This window comes from Saccharomyces eubayanus, chromosome XII (assembly GCF_001298625.1).
Source record: "Saccharomyces eubayanus strain FM1318 chromosome XII, whole genome shotgun sequence".
Lineage (NCBI taxonomy): Eukaryota > Fungi > Ascomycota > Saccharomycetes > Saccharomycetales > Saccharomycetaceae > Saccharomyces > Saccharomyces eubayanus.
The window spans coordinates 430197-444421 of NC_030971.1; the positions used below are offsets into that span (position 1 = coordinate 430197).

Below are 14225 nucleotides of genomic sequence, written 5' to 3' on the forward strand. Positions count from 1 at the left end.
ACTGTGCACGGAGGCGCGCGCACGTGACCTGCACGTGCTTCCGCGGTGCGTCGCGCAAACGCTGCGCAAGTGGGAGCTGGACTACCCGCGCGAGGGCAAGTTGTTCCGCACCAGGGAAATGGCGCGCTTGTTTCTGCAGAGTCAGCTATCAAGACGGGATCCACCCCCMCCCCCMCGGCACCACGATCAGGTCCCCGATCACGACGATGATGTTACTGCAAGTGAAAGTGGAAGCGAACCCGAACGGGACGAAATCGACGACGCGGACCTGATCCGATCCGCACTACATGAAAATCGGCTGCTGAAATGGTTATCTATCTAAATTGAATGGGTGTGGCTGATACGCGTACCCGGGACACGGAAAAAAAAAATCGCGCAGGGACCACGGACGGACACATAATTTATCCGCGTCAGAAGGGACCTTCTCGCTCGCTCCTTCCGTTGGTTCCATCGGTTCTTTTGTCTGGCATTTCTTTCGGCTATGGGTTCCCGCTTATCGCCCTCGGGCTTCGCATCCCGAAAGCATATCACTCAAGATTTGGTAAACAATTCATGTCACGAATGGCGCTACTTTCCCTTATCATCCATTATTGTACTTTTTTTAAATTTTATCTACTACTACTACTATCTAAAGAGGCCTATAGTGCCATTTGATTTCCCTCCCCCTCCTGCGTTGATATATAAGACCAGTTGGGGTTCAAACACAAAATTTCCAACTCTTAGTTTCTTTCTCTCTTTCTTTTATTTCGTCTTTTTGTTATTTTTGTTTTGTACTTGTACATATAGTCATCGCTACATAGCACTAAGTTCTACGCATGCAACTAATGTTAGCTTCTAAAAGCTCCCTGCTACTTACCAAGTCCCGCCTGCCCTCGGCATGCTACCCTTTGTTGAAGAGGTCCTATGTGTCAAAGACCCCATCGCACTCCAACACGGCCGCTAACCTGATGGTCGACACCCCGGCTGCCGGCACCACCAACGGCAACAGCGTGTTGGCTCCCCCCAACTCGGTCAACTTTCTGCAAACGCTCCCCAAGAAGGAGTTGTTTCAGCTTGGATGCATCGGTGTTGCCACATTGAACAGCTTCTTCCTCAACACGATCATCAAGTTTTTCCCCTACATTCCTATGCCCATAATAAAGCTCTTTGTCTCCTCTCTGTACTGTGGTGGTGAAAACTTCAAAGAGGTCATCGAGTGTGGTGAGCGCCTACAAAAGAGGGGCATTTCCAACATGATGCTTTCGCTCACCATCGAAAACTCGGAGGGTACCAAGAGTTTGAACAGTACCCCAGTCGACCACATCGTTGACGAAACTATCAGGTCCGTCCACAACATTCTACTGCCCAACATCGTCCGCCAACTGGACTCCGGAACCAAGTCCGTTAATGACATCGCCCCCGGTTACATCGCTTTGAAGCCTTCTGCTTTGGTAGACAACCCTCACGAAGTGTTGTTCAATTTCAGCAACCCTGCATTCAAGACTCAAAGAGACCAACTGATCGATAACTGTTCCAAGATTACAAAGGAGATCTTCGACTTGAACCAGGCTTTGCTAAAGAAGTACCCTGAAAGAAAGGCCCCCTTCTTGGTCTCTACCATCGATGCTGAGAAATATGACTTGCAAGAAAACGGGGTTTACGAATTACAAAGAATCCTTTTCCAGAAATTCAACCCTGTTTCATCCAGACTAGTCTCATGCATCGGTACGTGGCAACTGTACCTAAGGGACTCCGGTGATCATCTATTGCACGAATTGAAGTTGGCCCAAGAAAACAACTATAAACTTGGGTTGAAATTGGTTCGTGGTGCTTATATTCATTCAGAAAATAACCGTAACCAAATCATTTTTGGTGAAAAGAACGGTACCGACGAAAACTACGACCGTATAATCACTCAAGTCGTCAATGACTTGATTATCAACGGCGAGGATTCTTACTATGGTCACTTGGTCGTAGCCTCTCACAACTATCAATCCCAAATGCTCGTAACCAATTTGCTAAAATCTACCCAAGATAACTCGTATGCCAAATCAAACATCGTCTTGGGTCAACTGTTAGGTATGGCCGACAACGTCACCCATGACCTGATCACTAACCATGGCGCCAAGAACATCATCAAGTATGTTCCATGGGGTCCACCTTTGGAAACCAAGGACTACCTTCTAAGAAGATTACAAGAAAATGGAGATGCTGTGAGATCTGATAATGGCTGGCCATTAATCAAGGCAATAGCAAAGTCGATTCCCAAAAGATTAGGCCTATGAAAACCCTATCTCAAAATACATCAAGTAACAAAGCAAAAACTGAAAAAAAAGTATGCATACATAATTCTGATCTTCTAATTTTATTTACATATACAAATATATATACTAATATATAAACAATAATGATAATAATAATATTAATTTATTAAAGAACCTTTTCACTTAAGTGGATGCATTGTACGGCATAAGATGGCGCAGCATCCCCTGGTATCGAGTTGGTCTTGAGTTGGGCTTGTAGCGCTTCTGATAAAAGAACAAACAAAAGGACGCAAGGCATAAGCTAAACGCCCAAATTTTCAGAAAGTTTCTTATCCGTGATAGTTTAATGGTCAGAATGGGCGCTTGTCGCGTGCCAGATCGGGGTTCAATTCCCCGTCGCGGAGATTTTTTTTTTTTCCTTCAAAAAAATTTAAAGCATCACCTTTTCAAACAAAAGAGGGTCAATGACCGCACCAACTGATATCACTATCAATTGAACAACACCCCTCATACCTCAACCACTTGCAGATTTGAGCTATGAAGTTTCTAGCGCTCATATCAGGTGGGAAGGACTCATTCTACAATATTTTTCACTGTTTGAAAAACGATCATGAGTTAATTGCACTAGGAAATCTATATCCAAAGGAATCGGACAAGCAAGAGTTAGATTCTTTCATGTTCCAAACTGTGGGACACGATCTCATTGATAACTACTCCGAATGTATTGGTGTTCCATTATTCAGACGGCATATACTATCTAACAGTTCTAAAAATGTGGAACTGAATTATTCAGCCACTCAGGATGATGAAATCGAAGAGCTGTATCAACTACTGAAAACTGTCAAAGATCAACTCCCAGATTTAGAAGCTGTTAGCGTAGGCGCCATTCTGTCATCTTATCAGAGAACCAGGGTCGAAAATGTCTGTTCCAGATTAGGTCTTGTAGTGTTAAGTTATTTATGGCAAAGAGATCAAGCTGAATTGATGAGTGAAATGTGTTTCATGTCCAAAGACGTTAACGATGTTGAAAGCGCTACTAGTTCGGGAAATAAGTTCGACGCTAGGATCATCAAAGTGGCCGCAATCGGATTGAACGACAAACATCTAGGCATGTCGCTTCCTATCATTCAACCACTTTTACATAAACTAAACCAACTTTATCAAGTCCATATTTGTGGGGAAGGTGGAGAATTTGAAACGATGGTTTTAGATGCACCTTTTTTCAAACATGGATATCTGAAGCTTACTGATATGGCGAAATCCAATGACGGTGATGTCCATAACGCAAGATTAAAAGTGGAATTTCAACCACGTATTTTAAGTGATGATTTTTTACAGACTCAACTGGATAAGTTACCTGTACCTCCGATTTTGCATGATGACTGGCTAGAACTATCCCAAGTACTAAAACAAAGACAGACGGAAACAAGACAAAGAGAGTTAAAAACCCTAGCACTAGAGAAAGTGATGGGAACGTCAACCAATAAAATCAACGACAAGCTCTACATCTCAAACCTAAAATCATGTACATCCAAAACGGTGGAAGAACAAAGTAAAGATATTTTTACAGAACTAGCTGAGATTTTACGCTCCAATGGGATTCCCCGCTCTTATATATTATCATCATCCCTACTAGTCAAAGATATGTCTAATTTTGGAAAAATCAATAAGATATACAATGAGTTTTTAGACGTGACGAAATACGGTCCATTGCCTCCATCAAGAGCATGTGTAGGCTCCAGATGCTTGCCTGAAGGTTGCCATGTCCAGCTATCAGTGGTCATTGATACTGAAGTAAGAAAARACAGCGGTGATAATGTTAAGGAACACAAGAGCGGCTTGCATGTCCAAGGACGTTCATATTGGGCGCCGTGTAATATTGGACCGTATTCGCAAGGTATCTGGTCAAGCGATGATGCAAACCAAGTGTGTTTTATTAGTGGACAAATCGGACTTATACCTCAATCTATGGAGCTAATGCAACAGGATTCTCTCCATCAAACAGTTCTGGCTTTACAACATTTTGACACACTGTGTAAAACAATAAACACGCAGAGAAAATTGTCCATGACATGTTATATTTCAGATGAGTCTATCATTCACAATGCTTGCGAAGCCTGGGTGCTTTACTGCTGTCAAATGAGTGATGAATCAGACCTATGGATGGATAAAATGGACGATGACAAAGAATGTTTAATCATTGTAAAGATTTCGGAATTACCTAGAGGTGCTGTTGCCGAATGGGGTGGTATTACTTGTAAGGAATTAGTTATAGAAGAAGAAGAAGACGAAGTTGATGATGACGAGGAAACGGACGACATCTCACCCAAGATTCAAGAGCTAAACTTAGATACTGATGACTTACACACCATCACAGTCACTTCGCCTGGATCTCATAAACAATTCTCTACAGGATTTGTAGATGAAAAAGAGAAGCTATTGCTTGTCCTAAAAAAAACCTCAAAATCGGCTCAAGTAACTCTCTATTATAATCCAGACGATGACGTTCCTTTTTACCAACACGTAGAATATTATCCGGTAGAGAGAATTTTTGACTGTCGTGGTAATGAGCATCGCTTTGGCATACATGTTCGTTCATGATTCACATATGTATCTTATATTTTTATTATCTTTATAGACACAATCCAATCGCGCTTATGGCGGAGAAAAATAGACACCGCTCAAAGAGGTTATGAATACAATCTGGGAACCCACAGCAGAAAAAGAATTGAACATTTGGGCACTTACAAAACTAAGGTGTTACAAGCTAAAAACTCCATAAATGTCCAATACTAATTACAATTATAGGAATGAGGCTATGAAATTACTAAAGTTTACAGAAGAGATGATTTGCGTCGCTAAGGTGCCTGCAGAGATGAGGCATAGAATGGTAACTGAACGTCGTTTTCGCAGTCAGTTTAGGAAAATATCCAGCGCGGAGACATCTATAAATCGTTGTGAATATTTTGATATTCCCATAGCTACCGCACAAGCTTACATAACAGACTATGAAGATCTAGGCGCTATTTATGATGTAAACCCATCTGTTCATAAGACGCCTTTACCTGAAAAGATTTCATCGAGGCAACAGCTGAATCATCCAAAACATATGACTCTGGTGACGGAAAAATCAATGGGCCATCTGAAATATGCTCAACGTATTAGCCCAGAGCTCCTTCTAGCTGATATATCAGTAAATGAACCTAATGCAAATGCTAAAAAGGTTGAAAACAAATCACTTTGCCCCCGTTTAGATTATACCAATACTGCAAATGATGTCAATAATGCTGCGAATAATGCGAACCCTTCTAATGTATTAGAAAATAAGCCACCGAGTAAAAGAACGTCACCAGTGTTCAACGCTAAAAGTAGGTATACTCCATATTCAACATCCTTCTCTAACGTTGGAGGCCTATGTGACGCAAGCATTCAGTATGTGGGACAGGCCAAAACGAAACAAGCAAAGACTACAATGCTTTTCGGCGAAACAACGACTAAAGAGAGGTCAAACCGAAGCAAAACGACAAAACACAAGTCTCCAATGTCCAAACCAACATTTGTCGAAGTATCCCGACCACTACAAACAAACAAAAGACCTTATGAAGTGTCTAAAGCAATACCTAATAAAAACTTGACAGTATTTGACACCAAATCAAGATTTAACAGTGATAGAGTATATTCGACTTTACAAAAGCTTCCTTCAAGCGATCATGTACGATCAAGATACAACAATAACTTAACGATAAAAGCGAATTCGTCCAACAATTCATATCAAAACGATCGTGCCTTAAATCCACCTCCGCAATATACAAACTACTCTGGTGCGCCAAATACTAATAAAAAACTACCCAAGTCGTTGAAAAGAATTAGCGATATTGCGAAAAAGTATCACCTGGAAGAAGACTAGTAGACTCACGCTTGCTAATAACAAACGCATATATTCTGTACGTGTAGTAATAAATATAAGAGGATGTGAGATTAAAAAGGAAGTATGATACTTAGCGTACAGAACGGATCCGCTCAACGATGTTCAACACAAAAGTTGCTTCATTTCGGAGGGAAACTACAATTAACCATAGAGATATTTCATAACAACTGGAGTGCGTGAAATAAGTACATTTATATTTGGTTTTTCGATTTTGCTGCACATCGTCTAAACAGTAGATGGAGCTTCAAACTTATGCTATCCAAGTTTTATTGAAAGTACATAATTGGCACCTAAATGAAGGCACCTGCATAAGCCAACGACCAAGTTAAACTCTGTCCATTGTCTAAGAAATTTCTATTAAAATTTGGCTGACTGAAAAAGTCATACGAGAACTTAGGATCAAGAAGAGCCATATTCAACATAATTATACCTTTCCAACCATCATTGACTTGATTAATTATCGGTTGCATGTTTTGTTCCCATTCTTCTTTGACAAAAGTTGGCGATCTGACCCATGAAGATGCAGATGTTATAGGAATAGCATGAATCATATGAATATATTGTGGCTCCATACCAAAATATGTGGCATGGTCAACTTTATTTTCAAATAGAATACCGCTAACCTTATTTCTGATAAATCCTTTAGGCTCAATGGTATTACTATTTTCGTACAGGAAGTAACTCTGAAAAACATGTTTCATGATACCAAGTTGTAGGTTAGCTATATCAATCAATTTGGAGTTTTTAGTCGCTAACCCCCATAATTTTATTGCATAACAAGAGTTCACATCTTCAGAAGTGGATTCTTCATCCTTACCATCACCACTTGGAAATAAACCTTTAGCCCATGAATGACCATTGAACCAATCAAATGACCTGAATTGAGGAAAGTATGGATCATTGCTGTCGGCACCAGAATAATCTCTAACTAAACACTCGACCCAATCTCTATTGGTACTTAACCAAGAATGGTTGTTAGTATCTCCATTTAAGTCATTATCGACTAAAGAAATAATGGCCGCAGTTATAACGTGATAGGAGTAATGGAAATGATGATCATTATAGTTGGAATTACCGAAATCTTGGCTAGAAGTACCTGAGGAAATTATACCCTTCCATGTAGAATCATAAGTTAAGGGTAAAACTTGCTCATTCGTAATAAATCTCTCTACTGCGATAATCAGTTTACTTAGTAACTCTCTAGTTAAAGTTTCATCGTGAAGAATATAATGTGTCACATAGAGGATCCATGCGTATTTTGCTAGTATTTTGCCAGAAAAATACATGGAATCAATGTTCGATTCTTGTTGAGGATCGCCGGACCGGACCTCTTGAATTGCAGCCTCTTGGATTTTAGATAGCGTTGCATGGCTATAATTGGATTTTCTATCCAAATAAAGGGCTACAGGCTCAAATCCCAATTCATTCGGTATTTGTACCTCCATTTCAAAGCTGTTTGTGAGGTAACCAGTCATCGCACCTTTAACCGTGGAATCCAATTTAGAGTTGATTTCACTTTTTTGCATTTCTGAAGAGAATGTAGCTTTGTGATGTGGCAAAGCATACATTAGTGTAGTGCCCGACTGTGATGGGCCTTCCACAGAATAATCAAACCTATAATTTGTTAGCTGCTCATTGATAGTTTGACCTGATAAATTGCAAGTCACTGGGTAACAACCTGCTGCCAAATCTATATCAGGGACGGAATCCCCTGACAATTGACAAACAAGACCATCAATTTTATGGGAAGACGTTATCGTATTGTTTTTAGTTAGTGATAACTGAAAATCTTGTGGAAAAGAGCACTTTGGCGAGGTCAAGTAAAGCGGCCAAACTCGGTTGTCTTCGAGTTGAATATGGTATTTATAACTCCTCTCATTTGTAGTAACAAGCTCTAGGCGCCTAAAACCAACAGCACTTCTCAATTCAAAAACTAGATCATGATAAATAGCCGTAACGAAGCCCATCCCTTGAACTAGCGGGTATTCTATGAACTGAGAATCGTTGAGGGACAATAGTAACCGCATGGACATGTGTTTCATATCTTGAAATTCAAGCTTGATGTCTTCTACCGAACTAAACTCTCTTGCCTTGAACACAAAGGATTTTATATTTGTAGGATTGAAAAAGAATCTTGGAGGATTAGTAGTTGTGTCAAATACCCTTTGGGAAGCCAAAGTATGATTAATGGCCAAACCAAATAATTCTGGGTCACGCGAAAACCAAAGGGAATAAGGATGTGTCCATATTGGTTGTGTATTATCCTCGAGTAAAATGTTTGTATAGAATTTGTTTGTCTCTAATGGGCCACTATCCTGATTCCCCGTATTGGGCCTGGGAACCGCATGTTGAACACTCTTGAAGATTGAGAGAGGAGGTCCTAAACTAGGGAGGATAGGTGACTGAAATAAATCGCCATGTAGCGATTGAACATTGGCGGGGGATTTGTACAAATGCAGCAATTCTGCCACAGGTTTAACAACTCGAGACTTAAAGGGGTCTTCAGAGGAAAAGGTTGGAGGCTGAACGTTTCTTCGAGGTGGTATAGGAGGGGGCTCTATGTTGGCAGCACCACAAGGTCTACTAGGGAGAGGTGGCGGAATGGCTTTCCTATCGTACCACATATCTTATACGTTCTTTTGTGTATTCACCTTGTATAATCCTGTTGACACTCTTAACAGAGAATTTCATAAATTTCACTATCGAGAAAACATTTGAAGAGATGAGCACTCTGCTCAAAGCGACGTAAAAGAAAACGAAGAAACCAACTGGAATGTATGATATGAAGGCAGTAATAAGAGCCTTAGAACAAGAGTACCGGTTGATATTGCTGCTGAACCACAGAAATAAGAACCAACATAGAGTGGCCAGTTGGTATGGATCATTCAACGAGCTAAAAAGAAATTGTGGGCAGATAGTAGAGCTTCTGGGATCAACAAGATTAAAAACGACATGCATGAGAGATGACAAGTGGGTCAAGTTGCACAGACTATTACAGAGGGCGTTGTTTCGGCAGTTGAAGAGGTGGTACTGGGATTTCAATAGTATTATTGCACTGGGGCAATTTGTAACGCTAGGCTGTGTACTAGTCGCATTACTAGCAAACGTGAGAGCCTTATATATGAAAATATGGGAACTAAGCTATGATGAGTTCATAAGGTGTGGATGCTCTATAAAAAAAAAAATAAAGGGAAAGAAAGAATCTGTTATGGACGACGGAGAGGAACTTGGAGAAGCTATCAATGAAGATATCCGCAACGTTGTCAGAGAAAGGGAGCATGTAGAGCCAATACAGGTTGTTGAGCCAGAGACTGATAAAAAAAAGAAGAAAAAGAAGAAAAAGAAGAACAAATCAGCCATCGACGGCATATTTGGTTGAATATACAAGTAAATAGATTTCTTAGTAGTATTAGTATGTATTAGTATCAAGTGATTATTTGTTGATAACTTTATCGGCCCAAGTAGGCAAAACAAATGCACTCGAATGTATTTGAGGATTATAGTACTTTAACTGTTCTTGCTCCCGTCCAGAAAGCGATCTTTGTGGGGCAATTAACGGTATACTGTCATTATTACTACAAACAATCAAACCTAGTTGACCAGAGGTATACGTTGGAACCATGGTATAACAATATTCTGTGTTAGGAAACACTCTTTTGGCAGTGTTTTTCAAATCACGCAGGTAATTTAGATTCAACCAAATGTTTTCCGAGCTTTGCATAATGACAATACCATCAGGGTTTAGAGCATTATGTAGCAATTGGAAATACCTTTCTTGAAAAAAAGCTTCAGCCGGACCGTCAGGGTCTGAACTATCAGTGATAATAACGTCGAATTTCTTTTGAGCGCCAGCTTCACCTATATCTTCTAAGAATTTGAAGCCATCGCAAAGTTTCAAATCCAACCTCTCATCGTCAAAAGCGCCATTACTCAACGTGGGCAGGAACTTCCGAGATAGCTCAATAACTGAAGAATCGATCTCCACCATAGTGATCTCTTCTACGCCCTTGTGCTTGGCCACCTCTCTCAGCACACCTCCATCACCACCACCAATAATAAGTACACGCTTCGGATTGGAATGTGCAAACATGGCGACATGCGTAATCATCTCCTGGTAGGCAAACTCATCAAACTCTGTACATTGAATTATGCCATCCAGAACTAGCACCGTACCATATACCTTATTGCTAAAGATTAAGATGTCCTGAAATTCACTCTGAGCCTGATAAAGTATCGAGTCGACAGCCAAAGTGAAGGCCTGGCCTGGAAAACTTTTGTCGCTTATCTCTCTAAACCATCCATCCTTGATGCAAGGGTGACTTGAACTGTTAACCATCTTGTACGACCAATGCTTACACTTTATCCCAGCTACCTCATCGATTTTTGATATTTATTTTTGAGCTGAAAAATAGTCGCAACATGAAAAATTTTGAAGTTGCTCTAGAGAGAAGAGGACCCATCAGTGAAAAAAAATCAGAGCAAAGCCATGGAAAATAGAAAGACACAACAGGCCACAGTATCGGTAGAACGTGCTCGTGAGTTGCAAAATGATATCCAGGAGTTATTCGCACAGTTGCAGGATATGAATTTTCAGATTCGCAGCGACCTTAATGAATTCGAACAGATAAAGGAATCTTCGTCACTAGCAAACTCGACTACGAACAGCACATAACTAATACATTCATCTACACATATTCTTACATAAACAACACCGGTATATACATTTACTTATAATGAAAAGGAAAAGGTTTCTTATTGTATTTTTTAGTTGTATTTTTCACCTCCTTTTAGGTCCTCTAATTGGGGGCATAGGCCTTGATGAATTCTTTTTGAATAACGGCGCATTCTTTAAAAGGTCTGGAACAACTATGAATTTGATCTGAGACCCGCGTACGAATACCTGATCCATGTGCGTTACAGCTCCCTGTGGTTCAGTAGCTGTTACGTCTCTCAGCTGGACGTTCATACTATCTTCACTTTCAACTAGCTTACCACGGTAAGTGGCCCCCGTTGTCAGCTCGAGGGAGACGACATGTCCCTGTGCTTCATTTAGTAGTTTTACCGGTACTCCACTCATGCTAATCGGTTTAAATATGTGGCTCTTCTCGTGTCTTGCTTCTCTTCGTACTGCTCTTCAAGAATTTTTCGAGAAACTCAAAATATCAAATCTATAAAACAAAAGAAGTTAAAAACCTGGAATCCCCTAGATGCTAAAGGCTCAAAGAGAAAAACAAAAAAGTAATATAGGAGTAAGATGCTGAAAACACGTATAGAGGAGGTACAGTTACAATTCCTCACGGGGAATACAGAACTCACCCATTTGCAAGTATCCAATGACCAGCTTGTAGTAACCACACAGCGAACGGTTTACAGAATAAATCTACAAGACCCAGCTATCGTCAATAACTTTGAATGCCCGTTGAATAAGGAACTAGAATCGATAATGAATGTACACGTTTCTCCCCTGGGTACCGCCATTTTCATTCGAACCAACTTCGGTAGATATATGTTGCTAAAGGACGGCGAATTCACTCAATTTAACAAAATTAAAAACCTTGATCTTAGTTCATTCTTTTGGATTGATGAAACCACCTTTCTTATGGGGACCAAGAAAGTGGCCAAGCTGTACCGAATCGAATGGACTGGCAAGGACTTTACCTCAAAACTATGGTACGACAACAAGAAACTGCCCGGGGGTATCGATGGTGTGGCGTATTGGAAAGGTTCTTTATTATTAACTATTAAGGACAATATTTTATATTGGAAAGACATAACGAAAATGAAACTTCCTTTGCTACAACCAGATGAATCTGAGCAATTTGAGAGGTTGAAGCATCACACAATAAAGAAATTTGATTCTTATAACGGGTTATTTGCCTGGGTCACGTCAAGTGGGATTGTTTTCGGAGATTTAAAAGATAATTTTACGGCTAAAGATTCTGCTTCATCTGATAACGTGGGGAAATTCTTATCTTCTTCAAAAGTTCTTCTCAATTTCGAGTTACCTGACTATAACAACGATAAAGACCATCTAATTAAAGATATAGTTTCGACTCCCTTCCATATTCTACTTTTAAGAAATGATACAGTTACTATGGTAAGTCAATTGAATAATGACATCGTATTTCATGAAGCTATACCGAGACACCGATTTGCGAGTGCCACTGCTGATAGTAATGAAAAATTCCTGGGACTTGTAAGAGATTCGGAAAAGGAAACATTTTGGTGTTTTTCCAATAGAAACGTTTTTGAAATAATAATCGAGAATGAGTCTAACTCAATATGGAACTTGTTAGTTAGAGATAATAAATTTGACAAGGCTCTGTCTCTAAAGGGCCTGACGCCCAGAGAAATGGAAGCTATCAAATTTTCAAAGGCAATGTATCTTTTCCACACTGCTAAAGATTTTCATTCAGCTGCCAACACTTTGGGAGTTATCAAAGATTTATCACATTTTGGGGAAATCGCACTGAATTTTCTACAAATAAAGGATTACAACGACTTAAACATAGTATTGATAAAACAGCTGGAAAATGTGCCTTGGAAATCAACACAAGTTGTTTTGTCAAGTTGGATTGTTTGGAATTTCATGAAGCAATTAAACGATATTGAACTGAAAATGCACACTACCAAGACTACGTCTGTCGATGAAGATAACTTGTTGAATTGGAATTTAATGCTCAAAGAGAAGTCAAATGAATTGACTAAGTTTTTAGAGCGTCATTTAGAAACGCTTGATAATGAAACCGTTTACCAGATAATGTCTAGACAAAATAGGCAAAATGAATTATTGGTTTTTGCTAAGTTGATCAACGACATGAAATTTTTGTTGTCATATTGGATTGATCAAGGAAATTGGTATGAATCCTTAAAAATTCTGTTGACTATAAACGATAACGACCTGGTTTATAAGTACTCTTTGATTCTTTTGTTAAATTCACCTGAGGCAACAATATCAACGTGGATGAAACTTAGAAATTTGAACCCAAACAAGTTTGTTCCAACAATTCTAAAGTATTTCACAAACTGGCAAAATAGCGCCAAACTCGTTAGTAGCTCATCGGAATATCCAGAAAACTACTCATTAACTTACTTGAAATGGTGTGTCAAAGAAGTTCCAAGAACATGCGATCCTATAATATACAATTCAATTCTTTACATGATGATTACAGACCCGAAAAATGATGCAATATTAGAAAACGATATGATAAAATTTATGAGGTCAAATGAAAATAAATTTGACCTGAACTTTCAATTACGGCTATCATTAAAGTACAAAAAGACCAAAGTTTCCATCTTTCTTTTAACACGCCTAAAATTATTCGATGATGCCATTGATTTAGCTTTGAAAAATGATTTGATTGATGACTGTAAAATAATTGTGAATGATGAAATTCTTATAGAGGATTATAAACTCAGAAAAAAGTTATGGTTGAAAATCGCAAAATATTTATTACTTTCAATGAAAGACATTGACATTAAACAATTGATTAGGACAATTTTAAATGATTCTAATGAAGTTTTGACAATCAAAGATCTCTTACCATTTTTCAACGAATATACTACAATTGCTAACTTGAAAGAAGAATTAATCAAGTTTTTAGAGAATCACAACATGAAAATGAACGAGATCTCAGAAGACATCATAAACTCTAAAAACTTGAAAGTGGAGATAAATACTGAAATTTCCAAATTCAATGAGATTTACAGAATTTTAGAACCAGGCAAATCTTGTGATGAATGTGGGAAGTTCTTACAGATAAAAAAGTTCATAGTTTTTCCCTGTGGTCATTGTTTCCATTGGAACTGTTTGATCAGGTTGATATTAACCTCAAATGATTATAATTTGAGACAGAAGATAGAAAAATTTTTAAAAGCCAAGAACAAGCATAATCTAAATGATTTAGAGTCTATTATTGTGGAAAAATGTGGATTATGCAGTGATATTAACGTAAACAAGATCGATCAGCCAGTGCGCATTGATGAAGCAGAGTTAGCGAAATGGAATGACTGATCAAGCTGACACATAAAAAAGTGGAGGAAGGCCGATATAA

At 39.1% G+C, this 14225-nt stretch overlaps 9 protein-coding genes and 1 non-coding gene across 10 annotated transcripts; 7 read left to right on the plus strand and 3 right to left on the minus strand.

The window, feature by feature from the left end:
- Positions 1-815: 815 nt before the first annotated feature.
- PUT1 (proline dehydrogenase) lies at positions 816-2264 on the plus strand (the record flags this gene model as incomplete). The annotated part of the gene is made up of 1 exon (XM_018366727.1): positions 816-2264. One exon carries the CDS (start codon positions 816-818, stop codon positions 2262-2264), a length of 1449 nt encoding a protein of 482 aa, XP_018220566.1.
- Positions 2265-2575: 311 nt separating this feature from the next.
- DI49_3665 lies at positions 2576-2647 on the plus strand. The gene has a single exon. It is a non-coding gene; the product is annotated as a tRNA-Asp (tRNA).
- A 133-nt stretch (positions 2648-2780) lies between these two features.
- DPH6 (diphthine--ammonia ligase) lies at positions 2781-4844 on the plus strand (the record flags this gene model as incomplete). Its single annotated transcript, XM_018366728.1, has 1 exon — positions 2781-4844. One exon carries the CDS (start codon positions 2781-2783, stop codon positions 4842-4844), a length of 2064 nt encoding a protein of 687 aa, XP_018220567.1.
- Positions 4845-5025: 181 nt separating this feature from the next.
- DI49_3667 (uncharacterized protein) lies at positions 5026-6150 on the plus strand (the record flags this gene model as incomplete). Its single annotated transcript, XM_018366729.1, has 1 exon — positions 5026-6150. One exon carries the CDS (start codon positions 5026-5028, stop codon positions 6148-6150), a length of 1125 nt encoding a protein of 374 aa, XP_018220568.1.
- Positions 6151-6461: 311 nt separating this feature from the next.
- On the minus strand, positions 6462-8795 carry ACF2 (endo-1,3(4)-beta-glucanase; the record flags this gene model as incomplete). The annotated part of the gene is made up of 1 exon (XM_018366730.1): positions 6462-8795. The coding sequence occupies one exon, from the start codon at positions 8793-8795 to the stop codon at positions 6462-6464; it is 2334 nt and encodes a 777-aa protein (XP_018220569.1).
- Positions 8796-8944: 149 nt separating this feature from the next.
- On the plus strand, positions 8945-9550 carry RMP1 (Rmp1p; the record flags this gene model as incomplete). Its single annotated transcript, XM_018366731.1, has 1 exon — positions 8945-9550. The coding sequence occupies one exon, from the start codon at positions 8945-8947 to the stop codon at positions 9548-9550; it is 606 nt and encodes a 201-aa protein (XP_018220570.1).
- A 54-nt stretch (positions 9551-9604) lies between these two features.
- On the minus strand, positions 9605-10507 carry SPE4 (spermine synthase; the record flags this gene model as incomplete). The annotated part of the gene is made up of 1 exon (XM_018366732.1): positions 9605-10507. The coding sequence occupies one exon, from the start codon at positions 10505-10507 to the stop codon at positions 9605-9607; it is 903 nt and encodes a 300-aa protein (XP_018220571.1).
- Positions 10508-10657: 150 nt separating this feature from the next.
- On the plus strand, positions 10658-10843 carry DI49_3671 (uncharacterized protein; the record flags this gene model as incomplete). Its single annotated transcript, XM_018366733.1, has 1 exon — positions 10658-10843. One exon carries the CDS (start codon positions 10658-10660, stop codon positions 10841-10843), a length of 186 nt encoding a protein of 61 aa, XP_018220572.1.
- Positions 10844-10948: 105 nt separating this feature from the next.
- Positions 10949-11248, minus strand: SMD3 (mRNA splicing protein SMD3; the record flags this gene model as incomplete). Its single annotated transcript, XM_018366734.1, has 1 exon — positions 10949-11248. The coding sequence occupies one exon, from the start codon at positions 11246-11248 to the stop codon at positions 10949-10951; it is 300 nt and encodes a 99-aa protein (XP_018220573.1).
- A 177-nt stretch (positions 11249-11425) lies between these two features.
- On the plus strand, positions 11426-14185 carry PEP3 (tethering complex subunit PEP3; the record flags this gene model as incomplete). The annotated part of the gene is made up of 1 exon (XM_018366735.1): positions 11426-14185. One exon carries the CDS (start codon positions 11426-11428, stop codon positions 14183-14185), a length of 2760 nt encoding a protein of 919 aa, XP_018220574.1.
- Between the last annotated feature and the right edge of the window lie 40 nt (positions 14186-14225).